Genomic DNA, 15,932 nt, shown 5'->3' on the forward strand with positions numbered 1-15,932 from the left:
TGCCCCGCCCCCGGAAGCCCCGTAGACGTGGAGCCTCAGAGGCCGAGGCCGCTGCTGCCCGGGACCCTCGGGGTCACCCGGCAGCCGGGGGCCCAACCTTCCTGGCCGTTCATCACGTCCCATTGACGGCCCCCCACCTCCTCCCGGATCCCCGTAACGGGCGTGCCGTGGGGGAGGGAAGAGAGAACCCGCGAGGGTTCTAACCCGGCCGTGCTGTCTCTCACCGTCGTGGAGAGCGTGGAGCCCGTGAAGCGGGGCTTCAGCTCTGAGGCTCCAGGTTTGCGGCCCCGGCCACCTTCCCTCTGTCCGTGCTGAGTGATGCGGGGTCCTTGTCCCTGGAAGAAGGACAGGGAGGGGGTGACCTGGCGCACTGGAGCCAGTCGAGTGCTCCAGGCAGCGTCCATCCCGGCCGGGGAGTCAGAACGGGGAGCGCGCTGGCCTCCTCTCCGCCCCTGCCCTCCACCCCAGCGGACCCCAGGGTCGTCAACCCGAACCTCAAGATACTATGACCCGCCCCTCGGTCTCCCCAGGGCCCTGTGAACGCCGGGCGTAAGAGGCCTTCCTGACGCTGGCTCAGTTCTGAGGACAGGCCTATGTGAACAAAGCTTAAAGGGAAGCCCCGCCCCCAGCCCCCAGGCGGCGCCGCTGGCCTGCCCCCTGTGCCCCCGGCTGCCGGCGGGGTCCCTGAGCCGGGCGCGCTCTCGCCCCCCAGGTCTACGACGACGGGAAGTTCGTGTACCTGGTGACGGAGCTGATGCGCGGCGGCGAGCTGCTGGACCGCATCCTGCGGCAGCGGTACTTCTCGGAGCGGGAGGCCAGCGCAGTGCTGTGCACCATCACCAAGACCATGGACTACCTCCACTCGCAGGGGGTAAGGCGCCCCCGGGGCGGGCCGCGGGAGGCGCGGGAAGCCGGCTCCCCCAGGCCGCGGGCTCCCCCAGGCCGCCGGCTCCCCCAGGCCGCGGGCTCAGCACTTGGGAACCAGGCGTCCCCGCCTTCCTCCCCTACCCCAGCCGTTCCTCATTGGGCCTGCGTGATTTCAGACACACACAGCCTGCATCCAGGAGCTGGGTCAGATTTAAATTCACTGGGACCGATTATAGTGAAAACGTACTTCGGACTTGATGGTGGGGTGCTCGTCACTGTCCCATCCCCATTGCCCAGGAGGCCGGTGATGAAATGACCGTGAGAGCCAAGATTGCAGCCCTCACTGGGGTCCAGCACGGCTCTGAGCCCTCGTCTGGTCGGTTCTAGGCTCCAGATCAGACCCATTTCACAGACCAGGAGACTGGAGCACAGAAGGGTTGAGGGTCTGGCCCAAAGCTGCACGCAAAGCCGGTTCCCTCCCAGCACCGTGCCTCCAGGCCCGTCCCCCTCCCCAGCCCCAGATTCCCTGCCTGGTCAGCACCCCCCGGGAAGCCTGCACTGTTCCTCAGCCAGCCGCATACATGTGCCCTCTGAACAGGGCACTCCTCTGGGCCCACATGGCGGTCGCTGGTTCCGGGATTAGTAAACCCTTCCCAGGACAGTCAGACTCCAGGGGTGGCCCTTCAGAGAGTGGTTTGGCAGACTGGCCTCCATTGCAAGAAGGGAGCTGGCACCGAGGTCTTTAGTCTCCCAGCCTCGCAGCCTCTGAAGCCCCACCGGCTGCCTGCCAAGGCCTTTTTTCATCTGCCTCCCCCATCCTCTGTCTGGGTGTAAGCAGGACAATGGAGACACGTGGGCCCCACGTGGGGTGCGGGCACGCCACACATTCTCACAATGGGCCTCTGTCCCCTTCAGAAGAAGCTGCTCTGTGCCCTGAAGAGCTAAGCAGCCTCTGTGCTTTGAGGCGCTGCTGGCTCTGTCCCTGGTGCTCAGAGCGCCCGGCCGCTCCCCGGGCACAGATGCAGCCTCGGGTTTCTGCCCCCTGGCCGTGAGCACAGGATGGAGGCTCCTTGTCTGCACACCCGCTGGGGTGCCCGGCACCTGCCCACGCTGGAACATGGCTGCACACGGCTGGCCTGTATCATCAGAAATCCACATTCCTGAGCACCAGCGGCGTCCCCGAGTGATGGCCAAGGGGCCCTCCTGATCCTGGACAGCTGCCTACTTATTTATTCATCCAAACACTTGCCATCTGAGGGGCTGGGGCGGTTGGTTGGTCCTTGGTTTTGAGCATCCGTGTAAGAGAAAGAGGAGGGGGAAGGACCCGCAGAGTTTGTAGCATCCCAGCCAATGGCTTCCGCCAGACCCACCCAGGGTAAACGGCTCCAAATGATCGCTTATCTCACGAGGGGACCCCCCTTCCCCCCACCCACTTCTCGCCCCTGCTCCATCCTGGCCCCCGAGTTAGGCATGGCTCCTCCTGCTTCTCCAGGTTGTTCACCGGGACCTAAAGCCGAGCAATATCCTGTATGTGGACGAGTCTGGAAACCCCGAATCCATCCGCATCTGTGACTTCGGGTTTGCCAAGCAGCTGCGAGCCGAGAACGGGTTGCTTATGACCCCCTGCTACACGGCCAACTTCGTGGCCCCGGAGGTGAGAGGACCTCTGGGCCGGCGGGGGTCGGCCCTCGGCCGCTGCCGGAGCGGCCGCCCACGTGGGCCGCTGGAGTGGGCAGGGGTGCCAGCCAGCAGGAAAGAGAAGCTTCGGTCTGTTGGGTCAGCCGCTGATCGTGCTCAGAAACCACTATTTTAACATTTTCATTTCCTATTTGTAAAACCTGTAATGTGGAATTGTCGTTGTGCTATAGGCAGTTTTGACCAAATGTGCTTACTTGTTAAGACTTGCAGTGAGAAGTGGGCATCTCAGGTCACCCCAGTGGTAAAGAACCCACCTGCCCATGCGGGAGGCATAGAAGACTTGGGTTCCATCGCTGGGCCCGGAAGCTCCCCTGGAGGAGGAAATGGCAACCCATTCCAGGATTCTCACCTGGAGAATCCCATGGACGGGAGGAGCCCAGCAGGCTACAGTCCATGGGGTCACCAAGTCGGACATGACCGAAGCAACTTAGCACGCACGCACACAGAGTGAGAACTAATGCGTTGTCTCTCCTCAACTGGGAGGGGAGCCAGTGGGTCACCTGGGATCAGAAATCCACCCGCAGCTGCACTGGGAGAGCGTGCGCGTGTGTGCACAGACCTTGTGCCAGAATTCCAGCTCCAGACTGTCTTCCACGACAGGCGCGCTAGGGGCCGTGGGGTAGAACGTCATGGTTCTGCAGAGATTTGGGGATAAGGACCCGCATGGATCCTGAGGGCCCTCCTCCGCCCTCAGCTCGGGGCCTCAGAGAACCCCAGCAGCGCACCTTATAAGCACATTTTCCCCTTTGCATGCTGCCGGGGGTCGTGCCCCGTAGGTCCTGGAGTCCCTGATGCGTTCGTTTATGAAGAAAAATCCAGCTTCTTGCTCTTTAGGAAACAGCCACACCAGGGGCGCTGGCGAGAGCAGGACTAGTGCAGAGGAGGCTGACGATGCTGGGGAGTGAGGGCGTGGGGGCCGTCAGGAATGGAAACAAACCTCGGGTTCCGTGTGGATCCAGGTTGCAGGTGAAGCTGCCCCAGAGCGGTTCTAGCGGCGCGGCGGCGGGTACCGCGCGTCCTAAGAGGGCCATGCTGACCCCTAGTGGTCAGGCTGTGAACTGTCCGAGAGGCGGTGCGGGCAGGGTCTGCAAGGTGACCCCGGGGCAGTGGTCCCCGAGAAGGATGTCTGCTTGCCTGCCAGGATAGGGATGGACGCGAAGCCTGGGCTGGCCTGTGGGGCCGGTATTAGACTGTCCAGATGATACCTGCGGCCCCTTTAAAAACAATCTGGCTCTATTTGATCAACATTACTGTGTTATTTGGTCGATGCTAATAATAATATTAATGGTTTTAGTGATTATAGACTACCACTGATCTGTTACTTTACCATTTGCCAAGCACTTTACCAGTATTTTTTGCTTTTATCCTCATATGCCATATGGAATGGATGGGGTAGATACTATTAGCCACATTTCACAGATTCAAAACAAAAAAAGAGAAACTGCCTCCATGGAAGGGACGTTGAAGATACTCAGCTAGTGGAGATGAGAAGAGCTTGAACACCGACCCCTGGGTGTGTCGACACAGCTCAGTGACCTACCTACGGTGCTGGAGGCGCTGTGCCCCAAGTACGGAGAACCTGGCCCTTGTGTCTAAGGAAATTGTACACAGCTCTCCTGACGCCACATTCAGCATAAAACCAATGACCTGCAGTTTCCAGGAGCATCTGTGCTCTTTCTTTATTGTTATTCTCAACTGTGAGCATAGCAGAGGATTGCTGTCTTCTGAACTGGGTGATCCTGAGACACATGAAAATTCTCCCATCCTAACTAGTCCTCAGAAAATCAAACACAGACTTACCCAGTGACCAAGCAATTCCACTTCTGGGTGTAAACCCAAAAGAGTTGAAAGCAAAGGTAGGAATGGAAATCTGGCTGCGTGTTGACAGCAGCGTTATTCACAGCGGCCACAAGGTGGCGCCAGCGCAAGAGCCCACGGACGGGAGAGCGGCCGAGCGGGGTGCTAGCCGCCTTTACAAGCCGGGAGGGCTTCCCAGTGTCCATGGACGGGAGAGCGGCCGAGCGGGGCGTTAGCCGCCTTTACAAGCTGGGCGGGCTTCCCAGGTGGCGCTAGTGGTAAAGCACGTGCCTGCCAATGCAGGAGACACAAGAGACTCAGGTTCCATCCGGAAGATCCTCTGGAGAAGGAAATGGCAACCCACTCCAGTAGTCTTGCCTGGAAAATCCATGGACAGAGGAGCCTGGTGGGCTACAGTCCATGGGGCTCAAAAGACTCAGACACGACTGAGAGACTAAGCAAAAAGGACGGAAGTCCTGTCCCCTGTCACAGCCTGGATGAACCCCGAGGACACTGTGTTAAACGTGTGATAAAGAAAAACACAATGATATGATTCCTCTCACACGAGGGACCTAGAGTCATCACACTCATAGAGACAGAAAGTAAAATCGTAGTTCCCGGGGCTGGGCGAGGGGAGTGGGAACTGTCTCTTGGGGACAGCGGTTCAGTTTTTCAAGATAAAATGAGTTCTGTGAAGGGAAGGTTCTGTGACGCCCGCCCGGTGTGTGACTGTATCTAACTCCACTCAACCACACTTAAAAGTGGGGAAGCTGGGAATGTTGTGCTAAGTGTATTTTGTGAGCTAAACCAAAACCCAGACAGCATATTAAAGGCAGAGACGTTACTTTGCTGACAAAGGTCCATCTCGTCAAAGCTCTCGTTTTTCCAGTAGTTGTGTGCAGATGTGAGAGTTGGACCATAAAGAAGGCTGAGCACCAAAAACTGATGCTTTCAAACTATAGCGTGGGAGAAGACTCTTGAAAGTCCCTTGGACTACAAGGAGGTCAAAGCAGTGAATCCTAAAGGAAATAAATCCTGAATATTCATTTGGAAGGACTGATGTTGAAGCTGAGGCTTCAATACTTTGGCCACCTGATGTGAAGAGCCAACTCATTGGAAAAGACCCTAATGCTGGGAAAGACTGAGGGCAGGAGGAGAAGGGAACGACAGAGGATGAGATAGTTGGATGGCGTCACTGACTCGATGGACAAGAGTTTGAGCAAGCTCCAGCTTGCTGGTGGTGAACATGATGAAGGAGAGGGAAGCCTGGCATGCTGCAGTCCATGGGGTCACAAACAATCAGACGTGACTAAACAACTAAATGACGAACTTCAGTCGTGTCCAACTCTTGTGACCCCATGGGCGGTAGCCCACCTGCCTCCTCTGTCCATGGAATTCTCCAGGCAAGAACACTGGAGGGGGTTGCCATTTCCTTCTCCAAGGGATCATCCTGACCTAGGGGATTGATCTGCATCTCTTATGTCTCCTGCGTTGGCAGGCAGGTTCTTTACCACTAGCACCACCTGGGAAGCCCAAGTATATATTACTACACTAAAAATAATTTTGCCTTTTTCCCCCCACACCACGTGACTTGCGAGATCTCAGTTCCCCAACCAGGAATTGAATCCGGGCCACCACAGTGAAAGCCCGGGGTCCTAACCACGAGGCCACCAGGGAGCTCCCCAAGCTGTTCTTCCTCCAAAGTTAAATGTTTCCTTTTCCATCTGTCGTATATTCATCAAGAGCTGGGGCTCTCTGTGTGCGCTGGTCTTGGGGGACTCCTACTGTGGGAAATTGGGGTTGGCTTTGCAGTAGTACGCGATGGTCTCACTGAAGACTTCCCCCACACCCCACCCCCGTCTCCACCCCCATGCCGCACCCCTACCTCCACCGGCCTTATGGTCCCATCACAGCAACATGCTTTGAACTTGAACTCTGCCCAGCGCTGATCCGCATCTGCTCTCCCCGCAGGTCCTGAAGCGGCAGGGCTATGATGCGGCGTGTGACATCTGGAGCCTGGGGATCCTGCTCTACACCATGCTGGCGGGGTAATGCAGCCCGTGTGGGGGCTGCTCGGGCCCCCGCCCAGGCCCGGAGCCCAGGCCTGCCCGATGGATGGTCAGAGAGGGGGCAGGAGGTTTAGCACTGCCTGTCGTTGAAGGATGTCTCTGGAATTAGGGAGCTGGCGCTGCAGGGCTCAGCTCACCCACAAAACCCCAAGCCTCAGACCACGAGGCCACTCTCACCTCTGGACCACGCACCCTCTGGAAAGGTCACATCTTTGCTTAGAAACGTCTCCTCGAGCCAGGGAGTTGCCGTGTCCTGAAGCTGGCAGGCAGCCCCGGGCTCCAGCGTAGGATTCACCCTCACTCGCTCTGCTCCCGGGTGAATCCTCACCTGAGCCCCTCACTGCCCTCACTTTTGAGTGAGAGGAGCACATGGTGTAACACCGAAGGCTCCTTCCAGCCAGGAAGGCCTGGAATCCAAGGATCCCCTCGTGCCCAGTGGCTTAAACGTTGTTAAACACTTGGGTAGAGGGGCAGGCGAGATGTCTAGGTCATCCAGTCCTCTTCACTGGGCAAAATGGAGAAAAGGGCCTCACGGGAGTGACCGAGGATGGCCTGCTTCTTGTGTGGCCTCAGTGATGTGCTTCGCAGTGAGTTGGGGGTGGTGTCCAGTGGAGGGGGAGCCCGAGTGCCCTGCCGTCTCTTCCCAGTGCCCCTCTTGGTGGCCCTTCTGGGGCTCGCTTTGCCGATACTTAACGAGGAGCACGGAGCTGCCACTGAAGGGAGTGCTGTTAGAATTACTCAGTTCCTTTCCGGGGAAGGCTGCACTGACCCACCATGGTTTACGTGACGGGTGGCAGGAAACATCCATCACACGTTAGTGATGCGCAAGAAGTGTTCACACTCCATGTGTCTATGCACACCGCTGCTCTAGTGTATTATGCTGCCCATTTCCAACTGAGCCTCAAAAAATTAATTTGTCAAAGAACCCACTGTTGGTAATATATCAACCATGGGTCTCTCAGACTTCAAATCCCAGGCTCCCATCCACTATACCACACTGTCACCATGGAAACCGTATCACCGGGGAAACCACTGTACCACTCTGTCACCAGGGAAGCCAGAAATGGTCCCGAAGGGCTCACCTTTGGGTCCATGTCTTCATTTGCCCTATCAACCTTTAGCACTGGCCGAGTAAGGAAAAGAGACACAGCAGGAAGAAATAAATTACGCTCTGCCATGAATCTTGGATTTGGAACATGATGAGAAAGAAAAAAATGATTGTTTTTACCACAAAGAGGCACAATGAGCTTTATCGTAGATTATAAAATGGAAGCTCATCACCACAAATCTCTCATCACACAGATTCACCCCTTTTGCAAACGGGCCGGATGACACCCCTGAGGACATCTTGGCAAGGATCAGCAGCGGAAAGTACGCCCTTTCCGGGGGAAACTGGGACTCCATCTCTGACGCGGCCAAGGTGAGCCCTCTGCCTGGTGCCCTCACGGCCCGGGGGTAGAGATTCTGCAGGAACATCTCCAAGGAAGCTAGAGGATACATTTCATGCAAATAACGTAGATATTTTGTACTCAGAGATTTTGTACGCCTTCCAGATAAAAAAAATTATTTTTGCAAAAATATTTCATAGCCCTTTTCACATTTTCCATAGTCTTATGTATTAGTTCTTCAGGGACACGGAACAGGGTGTGTATGTACAGAGAGACTGAGAAAGACGGAGGGAGGTCTGTTTCTATGGAATCGTGGAGGCTGGTAATGGTTAAGTCCCAAATCTCCAGGGCAGGCTGGAAGCCTGGAGGCTCAGGGAGGCGCAGAAGTTCCCACTCTCGTCCAAAGCTGTCTTCTGGCAGAATCTCCTCTTCCTTGGGGACGTCAGTCTTTTTTCACTTAAGACCTTCAACTGGTTGGATGAGGCCCACCCACATTATGGAGAAGTCGATGGATTTAAATGTTAATGTCACTTTCACAGAAACATCTAGGCCAGTGGGCTTGGTTTCTGTTAGGTTTTTGCCTTGCCACCTGGCTCATTGGGATCTTAGTTCTCCATCCAGGGATCAAACTGGGGCCCTCAGCAGTGAAAGCGCAGAGTCCTAACCACTGGCCCATCAGGGAATTCCCTACTGTGAGGGTTTGTTTGTTTTTTTTTAATTAATTTTATTCAGCTGTGTTGTCACAGTGGTGGCAGTCGGGGTGTTTTGTCACGGTGCACACACTCTCCAGTTGCAGTGTGCAGGCTCCAGAGCACATGGGCTTCGGTAGTCCCATCTCGAGGGCTTACTTGCTCTGCAGCAGGTGGGGTCTTAGTTCCCTGACCAGGGATCGAACCTGGGTCCCCTGCATTGCAAGGAGGATTCTTAACCCCTGGACCACCAGGGAAGTCCCTGTGAGGTCTTGAGCAAGTCAATAAAGTTCTCCCAACTTTTCATTTTTATACCTGAAAATGGGAGGAAGAATCCTTCTAGGAGATATTTGTCTCAAGAAGTCGCCAAGACTAGTGTGAGCAAGTGTAAAAAGGCTTTGGGTTTCTCTGCAGAAGGAGTTGCTTGAGGGTGTAGGTCTTTCTTCATTGTGGTTAATGACCACAAGTTCTGTTGAGTGATGCAACTTCACACTGTGCAGAGACTTTAACTGACTTCATTTCGTTTTGGAACCTGGTGGGAACACTAAGGCAGGAGAGCAGGCTGGTGGAAACCCACAGATTCTCCCCGGGGGCCCGTCCTTGGGCACGTGGTGAACAAGTGGACATGTCACATCTTCCCCTGCAACACAGGGGTGTCATATTCAGCCCCTTCCCCCAAGGACAGTCCTGATGACTCACAGGAGTAGGTGCTTCAAGTGTGTGAAGACAGTCTCATGAATTCCATGCAGATGCAAATCATAGTTGTAACCATACTTGTATGTACATGCCTTTGCCTGTATTACAACATGTTAATATAAAGACGAGCTCAGTCTTTAAACCCATTTTAGGAGTTTTTGTTGTTATTATGTTATAATCAAAGAAGAAAATCACCTCTATGGAACATGAAACCTTTGAACACATATAATGGCAACCAGACCATTAATTCCATAGTTGACGATTATTTGCAGCAAATGCTGTACCAAATATGTGTGGCGTTGAGGACAGTAATATTTTATTACATGTCATAAAATGTAACCGAGGACATTGTGATTGGTTTGTACCTGTTGGGTAGTCCTTATTTCAGCTTCTCCCTTGGGAAGATTATCATTTTGACTCAGTATTGCAGTAACTCACATGCACTATTGAACATCTCCACATTTGGCTTCTCTTTAGATGTGAAACCTTCCCTACAACAGAAGCCTGGGGCGGGAATTCCCTGGTGCTTAGGACTCCATGCTGCCACAACCAAGGGCTCGGGTTCTGTCCCTGATCAGGAAACTAAAATCCCGCAAGCCACTCAGCCCAGCCAAATAAATTAAAAATAAATAAACCCGGGGGCACCCACCATGTTGATGATGGTTCAAACTTGTTTTTCTAAAACTCACCTTCTTACAAACCTGACCGCAAATGTTTGACCCCAGATGCACAGAGTCACTCCCAGGACAGTGGTGAGGCTTTGCCGTGACAGGGAGGAGGGGGACAGGGAGGAGGGGGACGGCTCCGAGCCCGGGCAGCCCTCACCCCCGTCCCCCGCTGACCCTCCCCCACAGGACGTCGTGTCCAAGATGCTCCACGTGGACCCTCACCAGCGCCTGACGGCAGTTCAGGTCCTCAAACACCCTTGGATCGTCAACAGGGAGCACCTGTCCCCAAACCAGCTCAGCAGACAGGACGTCCACCTGGTGAAGGTACCGCCCGCGGTCCTGTCGGTGCGAGGGGGGCTTCCTGCCCGGTTAACCCCCGGGGGTCCTGGGTACAGGAGGGGAACCAGGAACCAGCACAGACAGGTGTACCCCACACCTGCGGTCACACACCAACTCTGATGAAGGCACAGCTTCTGAACAGCTTCATTACGTGTGTGTGTGTGTGTAAGAGACAGAGACAGACAAGGGAGAGACAGAGAGGAGAGACAGGCTGAGGGCCCTGTGCCAGGCCGGGCGCCAGGCCCGCCACTCTGGGCCTGAGCTCTGCAGGAGCCTCTGTAAACCCCAGACAGCACACAGCTGAGGGTTCACCGGATGGCTGTCACTGCCCAGCTCTGTGTCACAGCACAGAAACAACGCGGATGGCACCTGAGTGGTCAGTGAGTTCCAGGAAGAGCTACACCAGGCAGCGGCAGGCTTGGGCCCCGGGCCAGGGTTTGCTGAGCCCTCTGCAGCCAGCCTTTCCTGGTAGCTCACCCACCACCATGCCCCCGCTGGCGTGGCCTCTTAGCTTAGGGCATCTTGAGACCCTGGGGGCCATGCAGGAAGCCCTGGACGATGGCTGAGCCCAGAGCAGCCGCGCCCGCGGAGCTCAGGGCAGACTGCCGAGGGGGTCCTGCTCGGGGGTCTAGAGGCCTCGCCTCATGGAGACGCTGCCCCTTCCGTCCTTGTCTTAGGGCAGGCCCGCGCTGCAGGGTTCTTCTGACCTTGTGGGGTGGCCATCATTTCCAGGCCACTGCACTGCGGCTGTGTGTCATTGAACCTACGTACAGCCAGGCAGTGGCTGCCGGTCACCCCGCTGGTGACGCCCCGGCCCCTGTGGTGCAGCCCGGACAGATGGCCGGCGCCCAGAGGACCCGGAGGTCCACACGGCGGGGACGGGGGTCCCGCCCACGGGCTGTGCGCAGGAAGGGCTGAGGCCCTGGCGCTCCTGGTCGCAGGCGGAGGCTGACCCCGCCTTACCGGCGCTGCTGGTGTGATGACACGGGGCACTGCAGCCCAGTCTTGCTCCTCGGGCGGCCTGACCCTTCTCTCACGGCCTGGCCAGAGAGCCCCACGCCCCGTCAAGACGTGTGAGACCCGCACCCGTCTGCAGGGAGCCCTGCATCCCGGTGGGACCCTCCTCCGGGAAGGGTGCGCTGCCCCGGCTGCACAGGGACCGGGGCCCCTGCGAGGAGCCGCCCAGCCCGACCTTCCCGGGGCGGTTAGAGCTGCTCTAGGAGTGGCCCCGGCCCCCAAGTGGGTCCCAAACCCTCAAAACGGGCAGAGCTGGGGGCCGACAGGCTCGGTCATTGCCAGGAGGGCGCCCCAGGGACTCGGCAGGGTGGGCGTCAGGAGGCCTCACCCGGGGGCTCCGTGGGAGCCCGAGGCGTCCGTTCAGTTCGCTGGACGGTGGGTCTGCGTTCCTGCATCACTGCGCAGGCGGTGGGTGGGCGGACGCGGCGGTCAGAGCAACAGCCGGATGTCTGAGTGCGCCCGCCCGGGGCCTGATCCCTGATGGAGGGCCTGCCGGCCACCCAGGCTCAGCGAGCCCGCCTCCCCCTCGGTTTGCAGGGAGCCATGGCCGCCACCTACTTCGCTCTCAACAGAGCCCCTCAGGCCCCGCGGCTGGAGCCCGTGCTGTCGTCCAACCTGGCCCAGCGCCGGGGCATGAAGAGACTCACGTCCACGCGGCTGTAGCCGAGCCCCGCGCCTTCTCCTGCAGCCCGGAGAGGATCAGACGGTGACCTCCGGACGCGCGGCCAGGCCAACCTACCCCCTCCGCCCCCACCAACCAGACGGAGTCCCTCCTGCACCCCTGACCGTGCCGAGCACCCGGGGGCTCCTCCCGGCCCGTGAGCCTTGCACATGGCTTGTGTTTCTGTGGAGAGATGCCTCCTCCAGCTGTAAAGTCAGCAACCTGGTTCCACCTCCGGCACACGCGGCCTGGATGTCACCGCGAGGAGGGGGCGGTTCCCGGCCCCTGCGCTCGGCCTGTGCCCGCGGCTGAGTGACCTGCGGGCGGCGGGCGGACGCCTGGTCCCTCCGAATGAACCAAAGAGCCCTTGTCTCCTCCAACCCCCGCCCCCCGCTTGGACCGAGACGCCGCCTTCTCTCCTGTTGCAGAGCTGGGGAGGGGCGAGGCCACCTCAGAACCAGTGGCCGCGTTTCACAAGCATCGCTGGTGTCCCCTCGCCCGGGAAGGAGCCAGCCGAAGCCTGTGCCCCCCTGACGAGGACCGGGAGCTGGCGAAGGGCTGCTCCACTCCTCTCCCGAACTTGCGAGAGGTCCCGGGCTCCCCCGAGTGCTGGCTCTCCCTTTCCTGGTCCGTGGAAGCGCCGCGGTGGCCGCCGGAAACCCCGAGCTCGGTTGGCTCCCTGCGCCCTCTCTCTGTTGCCCTGGAGACCGCTGCCGCGTCCCCGCCCCGCCCGGGGCCAGAGGCGAGCAGCAGGATGCTCGCAGAGGGCAGGGGTGCCCTTTGTGGAAGCTGTGCTTTCGTGCGGTGTGTTGTGTTTCTGTCGCACAGGGCTGTCCTCAGCTGAAGCGTCAGGGATGTTTAATGTCTCTGCAGGGCGTGTGCACGGGGGAGTGGGCGTCGTCCGGCAGCGCTGGGCCCCCCTGCACTCAGGCGGGGAGGGCGCGCCTGTTCTCAGCCAGGTTTTCACCAAGAAGACAGGATTTAAAAGTCCCTCCGTCTCCACTCACTCTGGCACCCAACCCCAAAATCAATGAATGCCGCACTCTAAAACTATAGCTCCCTAGCTCTGTCTAATGGTCTTCAGACCTTAAAATACAAGCATATTGCTGAAGCTTTAATTATTCCACGAGGCTTTTTTTCCCCCTCAGAACCACACACAATGAAAAGGTGGGAACAGATCCATGTACCTGTTTTCCCACAAAACCCTTTCAGGCATTTCTCATATTTCTCAATAGAAAGTGAGGCTTTTTTTCCCCCGAGGCTCAAGAGACTTCTACCCGCAAGAGTTTTGTCTTGGGTCAGAACGGTTTCACCTGTTATTGGACACTTAGGCAAACCCGAGTGGCCCCAGGTCACAGGTTTTGCCCTCCCGGAGATGGACGATGTTCCTTTGTGTCTTGTTTACTGCACAGAGGACGTCCGGCCCACGGGCTCCTGGGCCTTTGTCCTGGGCTTGTGGGCAGGTTCGTTCATTTGCTTCGAGTCGGAGCCTTGCGATGGAGGGAGAGAGAAGGCGAAGGAGGTGCAGCGCTGGGAGGGGATCGGCGTGACCTCTGAGCGGCCCGCGGGCTCCGCTCGCCTACGTGCAGCCCTCCACTCTGACGTCTCAGAGCGCCGCGGGGACCCCGGCACTCAGCCCGCGCCCGGCTCTGCGGACCCCGCCCCCCCAGCTCTGCAGAACGCCCGACGACCTGACTGTCGGTGCAGCGCCCCCCTCCCTCACCCTCGTCGGAAACGAGGCTTTCTGCAGAAAGTCCGCCGGGAGAAGTCAAGAGCCTATTTTCAACTGAACTTGCAGAAGTCTTGAGTGAAGCGGCCCACGGCTGGGCCTTCTGACCGGCGGGCGGGGTGTGAGTGCAGGTGCGGTTGCTGTGCCTCCACCGCTCACACGCGGCTTCGCAGGGCGTGTGCGCCTCGAGTGGCCGCCAGCAGGCCAGCCGGCTGCCCCGCCCCCTCACAGAGCCAGCCCCCGCAGCCCCCGCCCCCCGCCCTTCATAGCAACCGCAGATGCCCAGCCCTGGATCGCAGGCCTCCCGCCCAGACGCGCCCTCTGGGGCGCCCCCTCTGGTCTCATCCAGCCTGCCCCCTCTGCTTTAAGAGAAGCACCCGACTCGCCCCCTCCCCAGTGAAAGCTTTGCGCCCCGTGTCAGAGCCGCGGAGAGTGGGCTTTCCCGTGTTCCCCAGGTCGGGCTGTCCGGGCTCCCAGACCCCCCTCGCTGTTAGGAAGGTCGTCGGTCTGCGAGTGGTCGCAGCACTGACGGAGCCAGTGTGTTCACCGGCTGTCGCCCCGCCCCGCCCCCGGTCCCCTCGCCTCCCCGGTCCCCTCGCCTCCCCAGCCCCGCCCCCGCAGGAGGATCTGATTTGCACTCTTCTCTGCCCACGTGGGCTGGCTCCCTGCGCCTCTCCCGAGGGCCGTGGGGTTCTAGCTTGGAGGGGGCGCTGAGCTTCTGAGGGCTCAGGCCACTCGGGAAGGGACCTGCGCTCCGCCCCGCCGCCCAGCACTTTGCACCCCAGCCCGCATCCGTGTTTACAGGGGACTCGTGCTCACGCTTTATATTTTATGTTGGAGATGGGCGGCCACCCTACCGTATTTATTACGCTTTCCAGACTTTCTGAATAGGTTTTTTAATAAACACGGGTTTTATGAAGTGTACTATTCTTCTAGCACAGCTCTGACACTGGCCTTTCTGTTCTGTTAGGGTGACCGCCTGCAGGTAAGCGCCTGGCCTCCCGCCTCTCGCCCTCCTGCCAGCCTCTGGCACTGCCCCCGGCCTCCTCTCGTCCCGGGGGCCCGAGGTGTGGCTGTGTCTCTGCACGTGTGGGTGTGAGTGCTGAGTGCGTGTACGTGTGTGTTTGCGTGTGCACGCCCCAGGCAGCTGGACAGGAGACAGTGGACAGTTGTGTTGTCAGCGAAGCAGGCCTGGGGGGGGGCAGTGAGCTGCTGGTCTCCATCCCCACGGTCTCCCCGGGTGCCTCCACGGGCCACTTCACGCCCATCTTTTCTTTGTACAGAATAAAACAAGAAGCTACGCTGTTGGTCATCAGCTTTCTAACCTCATTTCTTCTTCCCTCTTGGTCAGTTCCTCACCTGCGTGTGTCAGCAGGCAGGACACACACACACCTCTCTCTGCAGGCCAGGTCACCCTCCCCGCCCCGACACGCGCACGCACACACACACATAAACACCTCTCTCCAGGCCGGGCCACCCCACCCCCGACACACACACACACACCTCTCTCAGCAGGCCAGGCCGCCTGCCCCCGACACACACACAAACATATACCTCTCTGCAGGCTGGACTGCCCCACCCCCCAACACACACACACACACATACACACACACGCACACATACACCTCTCTCTCTCTGCAGGCCAGACTGCCCCCCCACACACACATACACACACATCTCTCTTTCTGAAGGACACACCACCCCCCCAATACACACACACACACACACACCTCTGTCTGTGGACCGGGCCGCCCCCCCCCCCCCAACACGCACACACGCACACACACACATACATCTCTCTCTCTGCAGGCCAGGCCACTGCCCCGACACACACACACACACACATTTTGGGGGCTGCTTCCCCAGCAGAGGGGTCCCTCCTGAGGGCCTTCAGGTAGGAGGCGCGCTGGCTTTCAGAGCGAGTGGTAACACACAAGGAGTTCTTTGCGGCCCTGGAGGGTGCTCAGAAAACCCCCCAGAAGAGACTGAGTTGGAGAGAGCAACTCGCATGTGTGATCTGTTGCTGCATAACAAGCCCCCATAGCCCGGGGGTGTTGAACAGTCCCTTGGGAAGTGGTTCTGGCAGTCAGAAGTCCGAGGTGGGCCCACGGAGCAAAGGCAGGGCCGCGCACCTTCTGGGGGCTCCGGGAGGCTCCAAGCCCTCCGGGGGTGTTGAACAGTCCCTTGGGAAGTGGTCAGAAGTCCGAGATGGGCCCACAGAGTGAAGGCAGGGCCGCGCACCTTCTGGGAGCTCCAGGAGGCTCCGAGCCCCATCGTGTGCAGTTTCTGAGGCGCCTGCTTCACTCCCCGGCTC

At 58.6% G+C, this 15,932-nt stretch overlaps 1 protein-coding gene across 9 annotated transcripts in view; it reads left to right on the top strand.

Moving 5' to 3' along the window:
• Nucleotides 1-14,930, top strand: part of RPS6KA2 (ribosomal protein S6 kinase A2) — a 331,893-nt gene extending 316,963 nt beyond the window's left edge. For 8 of the 9 annotated variants that reach the window (XM_044924007.2, XM_044924008.2, XM_044924009.2 and 5 more), the window contains 7 exons: nt 713-871; nt 2,360-2,521; nt 6,334-6,410; nt 7,734-7,851; nt 9,930-9,956; nt 10,059-10,196; nt 11,766-14,930. In XM_044924007.2, coding sequence (XP_044779942.1) covers nt 713-871; nt 2,360-2,521; nt 6,334-6,410; nt 7,734-7,851; nt 9,930-9,956; nt 10,059-10,196; nt 11,766-11,891 — 807 coding nt within the window. In that variant the 3' untranslated portion in view covers nt 11,892-14,930. The remainder of the gene's footprint in view (nt 1-712; nt 872-2,359; nt 2,522-6,333; nt 6,411-7,733; nt 7,852-9,929; nt 9,957-10,058; nt 10,197-11,765) is intronic. The other variant, XM_006067035.4, reaches the window with a different exon arrangement.
• The last annotated feature ends 1,002 nt before the right edge of the window (nt 14,931-15,932 follow it).

This window comes from Bubalus bubalis, chromosome 10 (genome assembly GCF_019923935.1).
Source record: "Bubalus bubalis isolate 160015118507 breed Murrah chromosome 10, NDDB_SH_1, whole genome shotgun sequence".
NCBI lineage: Eukaryota > Metazoa > Chordata > Mammalia > Artiodactyla > Bovidae > Bubalus > Bubalus bubalis.